General features: G+C 52.9%; 2 protein-coding genes across 3 annotated transcripts in view; one reads left to right on the top strand and one right to left on the bottom strand.

Moving 5' to 3' along the window:
- The first annotated feature begins 412 nt into the window (after nt 1-412).
- RNF223 (ring finger protein 223) lies at nt 413-5,173 on the top strand. Of its 2 annotated transcripts, XM_017744082.1 has the most exons (4): nt 413-598; nt 2,610-2,715; nt 3,027-3,901; nt 4,109-5,173. In XM_017744082.1, exons 2-3 carry the CDS (start codon nt 2,664-2,666, stop codon nt 3,872-3,874), a joined length of 900 nt encoding a protein of 299 aa, XP_017599571.1. In that variant the 5' UTR covers nt 413-598; nt 2,610-2,663; the 3' UTR covers nt 3,875-3,901; nt 4,109-5,173. The 2 variants fall into 2 exon arrangements, with proteins under 2 accessions (XP_017599571.1, XP_008639380.1); XM_008641158.2 differs by lacking the exons at nt 2,610-2,715; nt 4,109-5,173 and having other exon boundaries at nt 416-598; nt 3,027-3,895.
- A 1,518-nt stretch (nt 5,174-6,691) lies between these two features.
- LOC103622297 (tyrosine-protein phosphatase non-receptor type 11) overlaps nt 6,692-10,898 on the bottom strand; it is an 18,437-nt gene continuing 14,230 nt past the window's right edge. Inside the window, 6 exon segments of the mRNA XM_008641217.2 lie at nt 6,692-7,824; nt 8,137-8,232; nt 8,753-8,853; nt 9,095-9,246; nt 9,998-10,065; nt 10,415-10,569. Coding sequence (XP_008639439.1) covers nt 8,148-8,232; nt 8,753-8,853; nt 9,095-9,246; nt 9,998-10,065; nt 10,415-10,569 — 561 coding nt within the window. The 3' untranslated portion in view covers nt 6,692-7,824; nt 8,137-8,147.

Genomic DNA, 10,898 nt, shown 5'->3' with positions numbered 1-10,898 from the left:
TCTATTAATCTGTTAATTATTATTATCCCTTAATTATCTTGGTTTCTTGGAGAAACAAGAGAAGAATAAACGCCATTTTTAGGGAACTTTTCCTTCAGGAGATTTGCTCTCCCAGGAAAACACAACCACGACCTCTCCACTACCAACAAAACCATGGAAAATTTTAAAACCCCTCAAAAATAGAATTTCCCAGCCTGGAAAAGAGGGCTCAGCCCCTGTTTGTGCCCTGTTTTCCCCGTGGCTGGGGCTGGCAGGTGTCCCTTATCAGGAGCATTCCAGGCGGGCTGTTTGTCACAGGAACCGGCCCGAGCGGGAGCGTGCCGGGAATGATTCAGTGGGATGGGGAAGGGCAGGTGGAGCAGGAAAAGTCACCTCTGGACAGGAAGGTATAAAAGACACCTGAGCTACAGCAGCACCAGCCACTCGAGCACGGGGAGCTCCTCGAGGTTTCCTTGCCTTGGAAAGACCTGGGAACAACGCCGAGCTGGAATTCCAAGATTATCGACTCCAAAGGCTCCGAGCCTGAGTGTCCTCTGGGGAGGAGGTGGGAATCAAGAGATCAGAAGATGCTTTTGTCCCTCTAACAGCACCTGAACAGGTATTTACAGCCTTTCCTCTGCTCTCCACCTCCTCTTCCCTCGCTGGGGGTTCCTTGCTGCGAGTTAAAATCCCATTTAGGGATCGTTGGAACAGGGATCGTTGGAATGGGGATCATTGGGACAAGAAAAGTGGTGGCCCGCTGTCCTGATATTCATAAATGTGACCTCTCTCTGCCTGGTTTTATGGTGGAAAAATGTTTCTAGAACTTATAAAAAGTATTGAATTACTTCGTTTGTGTCTCTCTCTCCAGAATGGTTTTGTTATTTCCCGCTGTTCCCGAAGCTTCTGGAAAAGCCCGGGTAAAGAGCTGGGAAAAGGAGACAAAGAGCTGCAGGCTCTGAATCAAAAAAACGATCAGAAAATCAAACAAAAACCCCCTGAACCTCAAATAATTCTTTTAAAAAGACACAGAAGGGGAAGGTTGACGTGTCCCACAGGGCAGAGCTGGAATTAAAAGTCTCCTCCTCTTTGTATCTCCCGCGTTTGATCCAAATCCCTGTGTTCCAACTGATCCAGGGCCCACAGAATCCCAAAAATCAAAGTATGAAACAAAAAGATATAAAATAGAATAAATAGAATAAAATCATAAAAATAAGTAGAATCTCAATCTATTAAAACTAAGAAGCTTCTGTAAGGTCACGATCGTATTTAGCAAATATGGGGAACGTGGGGGAAAGTTTGGATCTTTATTTAAAAGCAAATTTTGGAGTAAACTTTTGAGTTTGCTCTCAGGATTTTGCTGTGGTGGAGCTGACATAGCCCAGACCAGTAAAAACCTCGTGAGAGCAGCTTTAATTTCATAATTCAGATTGTGAAACGAGAGCTTGAGCAAGCCAAGGCTTCTCCCTTTCTCAGCTTCCCTTGTGACACTGGTTTGCTGCTTAGAATTCCTAAAAAACCCTCAGGAACTGCAAAAAAACTGGGCTTAGGGGGTGGAGTTCTGCAAAAGGGAAGATTTAGTCAAGAAAAGAGAAGAAAAAAAGAAAAAACCCCACAGGTTTTCTTCATCTTTGTGCCAGCTTGGGCTCGGATTTGTAATTCATCAGCATCTGCCAGGCTGTGCTACAGCACACACAGGCAGGAAAAAAGAAAAAAAAACATCAAAACCCATTAAAACTCGCTGCAAAATGCACAAAATTTAACTCCAGGAGAAGCTGCACCCCCTCCCCCCAAAAAAATCCATATTTAAACGAAGAGAAGCACAAAAAAGGAAGTTCTGAAGGGTGGCACAGCTCTGGCTCTGAGGGGAGGGGGCTGAACTCTTCATCCTTCAATAATGGGGATTTTTTTTCCCTGTGGAATGTGGGGGATATTTGGTGTTTCTGACCGCCGAAATTAAGCTTTAAATGCTGGCTCTGAGCACAGGGCTGTAATTACAGCAGCCACCTGAGCATCGCTGCCTTGTCACGGGCAAATCTCCCGGCAGGGAGGATCAAGCCGGGCTCGTTCCGTGACACATCCCAAAAAAATGTTCCCCGGGCATCCAGCACCGGGGCTGTCACCAGGAATTTCCTCCTGCTTTCGGGTAAAGGAGCTGAAAAGTTGGGTCTGGATGCAGCTGGAGCTGCAGGTGTTGTCTAAAACAACCCACATTCCGGGTGATCCTGAGGGGGAAGAAGGGACAGGAGTTGTTCGTAACCCGATTTTCTGGGATTGGGGGCTCCCAGCACACGGCGCTGGCTCCGCTGCAGGGCTGGGCACAGGGAAGAGCCGCCTTTCCCTTGGGAAAACACACCAGGAACCAGCGGAGAATTCCCCCGGCTCTGCCACCAAGGCCATTTCCTCCTTGCTGTGGCACGGGGACAGCGCAGAGCTGCAGCTTCAGGCTGAGGATTCCACATCTTTGGCAGGCAAAAATGGTGTTTCCCCCTCTCCTGGGCTTCTCCCGGGATTCCAGCATCCTTGGATGGCCCTGGGCAGCTCCCAGGAGCCGGGATCACGGCACAAAGCTCCCCAAAGAGCCTTTCCCCCCGTTATCTCCCCACTGAACGGTGTTATCTGTCTCTTAGGCCTGCCTCATGCTCCATAATCCCTGAGGGCCTCCCAGACTTAGAGATTCCCTCATGGAATCTTCTGCTCTCCTCCCTGCTCAGGTGCCGGGGAGCACCACCCGGGGTAGGTCCACCTTGTGTTTTTTCTGCCCCAGAGGGAGGAATGTGGTGGGAATGTCGCTCCCATCTCTGCCATTCCAGCGGTGCTCTGGTGGGAAGGGCTTGGTGGGGGATCTCTGCGGGTTCCTTGGCTCTCTGCAGGTTTGACTTCACCTTCCAAGCTTCCCAGAGGTTCCCTGTGTCCTTCCCAGCTCTGCTCCAGGCTCAGGATGCAGTGGAAGCCACAAAGTGCTCTTTGTTCCTTTAAGGGGTTGAGCCCAGAGCCGGTGTTTCCACCTGGTTTAAAAGAAATCCTGTGCTTTCCTTCTCTTCCAGAGTCTCCCAGGGCTCTGTTCCTCTCCGGGGGCTCCATCATGTCCTGCTTCTCCCAGCTGTGGCACTCCAGCACTCCGGAGTCTCCCACCAGCCCCGTGCCGGCGTCTCCAGGAGAAATCCCCATCCCCATCAGCCCCATCGTCGTCACCTCCCCCACAGATGGCAAAAGGAAGGGCAGATCCCCCACGGGCTCTCCCAGCTCTCCAAATCCCACCTCTCCCAAGCCAACCTCGCCCGTGGAATGCTCCATCTGCTTCAACACCTACGACAACACCTTCAAGACCCCCAAACTGCTGCAGTGCTCCCACGTGTTCTGCCTGGAATGCGTGGCCCGCCTGAGCACGGGGCTGCCGCCCAACCAGCCCGAGGACCTGCTGCCCTGCCCCTTCTGCAGGCAGCTCACCAACATCCCCCAGGAAGGAGCTCCAGCCCTGGAGACCAGCAAGGAGCTGCTGGCCACGCTGCCCCCGGAGCTGCAGCAGGAGAAGGTGCTGTGGATGGAGGGCACCAAGCTGTGCTGCCGGCGCGCCTCCGACGACCCCGAGAACCCCGAGTCGTGCATCTCCATCGACGTGGCCATGAGCAAACCCGAGAGCACGGAGGCTCCTCCCACGGGGCTGGCGGGGAGGCTGTCCCGCTGCGACCTGTGCGACGACTGGAAGCGCATCGTGCTGCTCTCGGCCCTCATCATCATCCTCTTCTGCATCATCCTGTGGCCCGTGCAGTGCGCGCTCAAGACGGGCAACCTGCGCTGCTTCACCAGGACTGTGGCCATGAGCAGGCCCGAGTACCTGCCCCCCAAAGCCACCACGGCGGCGGTTTCGGTCACACAGCCGCCCTTCCAGTAGTGCCAGAGCTCCTGGATGTGCTCAGGGGTGAGGAACAGGGACAGGACCTGTGATAAAATCCCCTTCCAGTAGTGCCAGAGCCCCTGGATGTGCTCAGGGGTGAGGAACGGGGACAGGACCTGCTGCTGGGACAGGAACTGTGACAAATCCCCTTTCCAGCAGCACCAGGAGTCCCTGGATCTGCTCAGCTCAGTGGGGACACAGTAGTGCCAGAGCTCCTGGATGTGCTCAGGGGTGAGGAACAGGGACAGGACCTGTGATAAAATCCCCTTCCAGTAGTGCCAGAGCTCCTGGATGTGCTCAGGGGTGAGGAACAGGGACAGGACCTGTGATAAAATCCCCTTCCAGTAGTGCCAGAGCTCCTGGATGTGCTCAGGGGTGAGGAACAGGGACAGGACCTGTGATAAAATCCCCTTCCAGTAGTGCCAGAGCTCCTGGATGTGCTCAGGGGTGAGGAACAGGGACAGGACCTGTGATAAAATCCCCTTCCAGTAGTGCCAGAGCTCCTGGATGTGCTCAGGGGTGAGGAACAGGGACAGGACCTGTGATAAAATCCCCTTCCAGTAGTGCCAGAGCTCCTGGATGTGCTCAGGGGTGAGGAACGGGGACAGGACCTGCTGCTGGGACAGGAACTGTGACAAATCCCCTTTCCAGCAGCACCAGGAGTCCCTGGATCTGCTCAGCTCAGTGGGGACACAGGACAGAACCTGCTGCTCTGGACAGCTTCTGGGACAAAACCCTTTTCCAGTAGTGCCGGAGCCCCTGGATCTGCTCAGGGATGAGGAATAGGGACAGGACCTGCTCTCCTGAAAGGATCTGGGATACAACCCTCTTCCAGTAGCACCAGGATCTGCTCAGGAATGAGGAACAGGAACAGAACCTGCTGCTCTGACAGCTTCTGTCACACAGCCCCCCTTCCAGTAGGGCCAGGAGCCTCTGGATCTGCTCCAGGATGAGGAACAGGACCTGCTGCCCTGACAGGACCTGTGACAGAATCCCTTTCCAGCAGCACCAGGAGCTCCTGGATCTGCCCGGCTCCATCCCCACCGCGGGGATGACGAACAAGAGCTGCTGCATTCCTTGGATTGCTGGCAGACCCCACATCCCGCTCTCCCCACACTCCTGTGCCTCTGGAAGGTTCCCTCCGCATCCCGCTGCCACCTCTCCATGGAAACCGGGGCTGGGAAATGCACGGAGAGGTTTTTTTTTTCCAGGAGTGGCACAGAGCTGGATCCCCCGTGGCAGTGGGAAGCGCCGTTCCTCGAGCTCCCGAGGGAATAAAGGAATATTTTCTGCCAACTGGAGCAGCTCCATGATTATTCCCGTGAGGAGCTGGGATGGGGAGGGCGAGGACACGTCCGAGCTGGATAAACAGAAGGGAAACACCCGCATTCCACAGGCTGGGAAGGTTCCCGTGGTGCTGGAGGTGGAGCTGCTGCCTCCTGCTGACAGCCCCGGACCCATCCCCACGAGCATTCCCACAGAACCCAGCACCCATTCCACTCGTTTTTCCCAAGAAGATGCTTAAAAATCCCTCATTCCCAGCTGGAAGGTGATTTTATACCCAGGGCTGAGCTCTGAGAGGCACAAACCCAGCAGAGCCTGGAGTCACCACATCACCAAACCTCCCCCAAACTTCTCGCTGCTGCCAAAAAATTCCATGTTTGTTTTTTTTTTTGGACAGCTTTTCCTTCCTCATCTTCCAAAGTGTCAGTACTGGGACCAGGCCAGTGGCTGACATTCCTTTTTATTGAACCAGGGATGTGCCAGTGATTCCCAGAGAATTCCTGGTGATGCTGGCTCCCAATTCCATGTTTTTATGCAGTATTGTGTGCAAGGACCACACTGGGATGGATTAAATTATGTTTTCTACAATTCAAGGTGTCCCTGTGTGGAATGACTCCCTGTTATCCCTTTCCCCTTGCAATTCCAGCTGCATTCCCAGGTCACTGTGAGCCTGCAGCTTTATCCTGAAAATTCACACTTTCTCCCGTTGTCCCAACCGAGAATTCCCTCTGTGCTTCCCTAATTTAACCTGGAAAATGAGAAGCTGCAAAACCTCTTCACCTTTCCCAGCTGATTGATGCTTCCAGTCTCCTTTTCCAGCAAGAAAAAAAAATCTAATCTGGGATAAAAAAGGGCTGAAGGAATGGCAGGAGTAGCTCGAGTTGGTGCTTTGTGGAATTTTTGTGGAAAAATTGGGCAGGTGTCAGCCACAGAAATGGCTCCAGGCACTGGAAAATCCCCTGCCAAAATCCCTGGGCTTGCCAGGAATCCTGAGGGGTATCATCCCACCCATTCCCTGTGCTTCCCAAGGAAAGGGAGCATTCCCAGCACCAAATTCAGTGGGAAAAGGAACTCACCGAGGCTTCAGCTGGAGAAGGCACTTCCATTTTTCCTCAATAATTTGGGATCAGCCCAAATCCCTGGGAGGGATTTATCATTCCATCTTCATCAGCACCTCCCTCTGAGGAGACCAGGGGAGAGGGAAGGAACAATCCCAGCCTCACCAAATCCATCTTCCCATGGAAAAGGGGCTGTGGTGTTCTCACAATTCCAACAATTCCCAGTTTTCCATCACAGCATCCTCAGGGATGTTGTGTCTCTGCACATTCCCAGCTTTCCACGTCCTTGGAAATAAAGGCTGGAGGTTCAGCTCAACCTCCCACTCCTGGAGAGTCCAGGGAAGGGGGAAAAGGAGGGAAAACAAATCCCTGGACAACAGAATTCGGCCATGGGGACATCCAGGATGTGGCATGGGGAAAAAACCCATCCCAAAACCCAACCTACTTCAAAGAAATGGGAAAAAAAAACCCCTTGGGAATATCTGACATTTATTAAAAGTGCAATAAAAACAAACAGTTCTGACCCTGGGAGCAGGGAGAGGGAAAATCAGCCAGGAATTCCAGCCCAGGGATGTGGGGGGTGTCCAGCCCTTGGCTTTGGCACTGACATCCCACAAATGCGAGCTCCATCCCATTCCAGGGATGCAGGAGGGATTCAGCACCAGCCCTGGGGCTGCTCTGGGGCTTCAGGCTGCACTTCAGACCCCAAAACTGCTCTGGGGGTTCAGGATTGGCCCTCAGACCCCAAAACTGCTCTGGGGGTTCAGGCACTGAATTTCAAACCCTAAAACTGCTCTGGGGGTTCAGGATTGGCCCTCAGACCCAAAACTGCTCTGGGGGTTCAGGCACTGAATTTCAAACCCTAAAACTGCTCTGGGGGTTTAGGATTGTCCCTCAGACCCCAAAACTGCTCTGGGGGTTCAGGCACTGAATTTCAAACCCTAAAACTGCTCGGGGGGTTTAGGATTGTCCCTCAGACCCCAAAACTGCTCTGGGGGTTCAGGACCAGCTCTGGGACCCCAAAACTGCTCTGGGAGTTCAGGCACTGGGACCCAAACCCAAAACCACTCTGGGGGTTCCAGCTCTGGATTTCTGACCCCAAAACTGCTCTGGGGGTTCAGGATTGGATTTCAGCCCCAAAACTGCTCCAGGATTTGGGCTAAAATCCCACTTGGAGCTCTGAAATGCTGGACCTGAGGAGCGCACGGAGTTTCCCAACATTTTACTAAATCCCTGAGTGGAAAACCCTGGGAAAGCTCGGAAGCAAAAAGCTGTTCCTGTTCCTTTCAACAGCTCGAGTGTAAAAAATACGGATTTAAATTAAAATAATAATTAATAATAATTAAAAAAAAAAATCAACAACAACAAAACAACCCTGAAGCTGAGCTTGGATGCTCCAATCCACGTCCAGAGGCACTTCCATATAAATATCAACCTGCAGATCCTTTGGGAGAAGATCCTTCTCAGGAATAAATTAGGATAAGGCAGATTCCCAGGTGGGTTCTTCCCTCCTGGCCAGATCCAAGGGGTTGGGGAAGGCAAGGCAGGCAAAGAAATCGTCCTCGGCTGCAGAACTTGGGAAGAGTGGATGTAAACCTGGAATTCCTGCATTCCAGAGGGAGGAGGAAGAAGAGGGAAGGGTTAGGAGTGGGAGGGAAGTGCAGGGATGGGGTTCCAGAGCTGATATTCCCAGGGAGGGAATTGTCTCCTGCTTTTTTGCACTCCCAGCAAAGCCTCATTCCCAGAATCCCTCAAAAAACAGAATTCCCCCCTCCCTGTGGAGATCCCATTCCCTTTCTCCCACATTTTGAAGCTCCATCCCACTCTGGGATGCGCCCAGGTGGTGCCAGCAGGGTGGTACCACCCGAATCCATCCACATTCCCACATTCCCACCTGGATATCCCTGCCCAGCTCACCTGAAGCTCCGCTACCGCCCGGAGCTGCTCGTTCCCGGAACCTTTGGGCTCTGGATGTTGAGGTTCTCGTAGACAGAAGCAGAATCCTCCTCCAGCCTGTCCAGGAGCAAAGCCCTGGCATTCCCAGCCTCCCCACTCCAGAGCTTTTCCCAGAGGGATGAAGTGGGAATGGCCCTGACCTCGTGGATGAGGCAACAGCAGCTCCCACTGCTCCCATTCCCTGTTTCCCCTCCCTCCTTGGGAGTGGAGCCTGTAAATGACACTTCCTCCCACTCCATCCCCCTCTCAGATATCCCATTCCTTAGGGAAAGGGAAAAAAACACCATTTGGGATCATTTATCCCTGCTCTTGTCAGGAATTCCTGTTCCTCAGCCCACGTTCCCCTTCCACAAGGATGCAAATCCACCTCTCCCCACCCTTGTCTCATCTTCCTTCGGATTTTGCTGGAAAAGTGACAGAGTTTCCCTCTCCAGCTGATTTTTCAGAGCCAAGGGTGTTATTCCCTAAAAGTCAGGATCCATTTCCTCCCCTCCTTTCCCACACTATATCCAGCAATTGCTCAGGATGGGATTCAGGGCTGGAAAAGGGAAAAATCCTGGGGAAACCCTGAGCTTACCCAGGCTGGCTCCGTGGGGCTGGGGGCTGCCCTTTGGCTCTGCCCTTTTCCACGGCAGAGTATCCAATGTTCAGGTAATCCCGTTCTTTCCTTTTATTCCTCTGGAAGAGAAAGCAAAGCCAAACAAATCCCACTGGAAACAGGTCCAAACCAAACTTCCCGAGATCCCAAAAGCTTCCCAAGATCCCAAATGCCAGAGGGGGATGATTTTTGTGTGTTCAGGAGATGCTCAAGGACGTGGCGGCGATCGATCCCAGCTTGGACTTTGCCGATTTTAACGATCCTGGAATGAATTCCAGGGAGAAGGTGGGAGTGGCTTTTTCCAAGGAATCCAGGGCTCACCTGCTCCTCTTCCAGCCTTTTCTGCTCGGCCTCGATGAACTGCTGCACTGCCATGTAAACGAACTTGTACTGAGCCTCCGTCTGCACCATGCCCGAGCGCTGCCTCCGCACCATCTGGATCGTCTTGGGAATGTCGATGTCGCAGTCCAGACCTGCCCAAATCCCATGGGATCACGGTTTGGGAATGGGAATTCACCGGGGAAAGTGTTTTCCCATGGCAGCTCTGGGAGCTCTCAGGATGTGGGTGCACACAGTGATGGTGCAGCACTGGGATATTGGGAATATTGTGGAAGGATTTGGGGAATCTCGGTGTCCAAGAGGATTTTTTTAGCCCTGCCAGAGGATAAAAATGGACTGGGAATGGTCATGGAGTGGGAATTCACCTGGAAAGTTGTTTGGGAGCTCTCAGGATCTGGCTGCTGTGAAGCCCTGGGATATTGGGAATATTGTGGAAGGATTTGGGGAATCTCTGTGTCCATGAGAGGATTTTTTATCCCTATCTGGGAATATTGTGGAAGGATTTGGGGAATCTCGGTGTCCAAGAGGATTTTTTGATCCCTGCCAGAGGATAAAAATGGGAATGGCTGAGGTAGGATTGCTTAGAGCAGGAGGAGGATAAGGGAATTGGGTCTGTCCTGCAGCAACTTCCTTCAAATCCAGAATTCCCACCCTTGGGAAGTTCCTGGAATAGGCACAACCCCTGCTGCCTCAGGACTCCTGGAGCAGACCCCAGGATTCCACAGAGAATTCCACAACTTCCAGGAAAGGGTGACAAAACCCTTCCACAGAGAAGAATTTGGGGGATTCCTTTTGAAATCTTGGCCCTGCTGATGCCACCAGGAGACTCCCTGGAGGTGCTGGAAGCAGCTCCCTTTCCAGAGGGCCAGGGATAGGGAAACACACCTTGCCTGTGGATTATATCCACCAGGATATCGATCACTATGATGGTGCCTGTGCGTCCGATGCCAGCACTGGGAAGAGAAAAGGGAAAAAAATCACTGTGGGAAGAAACATTCCCAGATTTAGTTCAGCTCCCAAACTCCTCCAGGTGCCTGGATTTGGCATGGATGGTGGGAGATCCAGAGCCAAGGATCCAGGGTATTATTCCCTAAAAGTCAGGATCCATTTCCTCCTCTCCTTTCCAAGGAGAATCCTTAGGAAATCAGAATTTGTGAGGCTGCAGGAGAATTACCGACTCCAAACCGGGGCTGCTTTTCCCTGCAGAAGGGCTGGGATTTCCCAGGTGTGTTTTTATCCCCCAAATTTGGGTGAAACACAGCAAAAGAGGGATAATTCCATGAGTATCCCAGTGTTCCATACCTGCAGTGCACAACGATGGGCCCCGAGCCCGGAATGCTGCGCTGGGCCTGGTTCACCTGCTCCAGGAAGCTCAGGACGCCCCCGGGCTCGTTGGGAACGCCGTGGTCGGGCCAGCTGAAGTACTGGTAGTGCCTCACCAGCCGTGGGAGCTCGTCCTGCAGGGGGGAGCCAATCCCATGGAAATCATCCTCAGGGATCTGCTTCCAGAGGGGATTCACCTTCTCCGCTCAGGGATCTCCTCCTTCCCTCCTCAGGGATCTCCTCCTTCCCTCCTCAGGGACCTCCTCCTTCCCTCCTCAGGGATCTCCTTCCAGGGGGGATTCACTTTTCCTCCTCAGGGATCTCCTCCTTCTCTCCTCAGGGACCTCCTCCTTCCCTCCTCAGGGATCTCCTCCTTCTCTCCTCAGGGACCTCCTCCTTCCCTCCTCAGGGATCTCCTTCCAGGGGGGATTCACTTTCCCTCCTCAGGGATCTCCTCCTTCCC

The sequence above is a fragment of the Corvus brachyrhynchos genome, unplaced genomic scaffold (genome assembly GCF_000691975.1).
Source record: "Corvus brachyrhynchos isolate BGI_N302 unplaced genomic scaffold, ASM69197v1 scaffold68, whole genome shotgun sequence".
Classification (NCBI taxonomy): domain Eukaryota; kingdom Metazoa; phylum Chordata; class Aves; order Passeriformes; family Corvidae; genus Corvus; species Corvus brachyrhynchos.
This window is presented reverse-complemented; position numbering and strand designations above follow the sequence as displayed.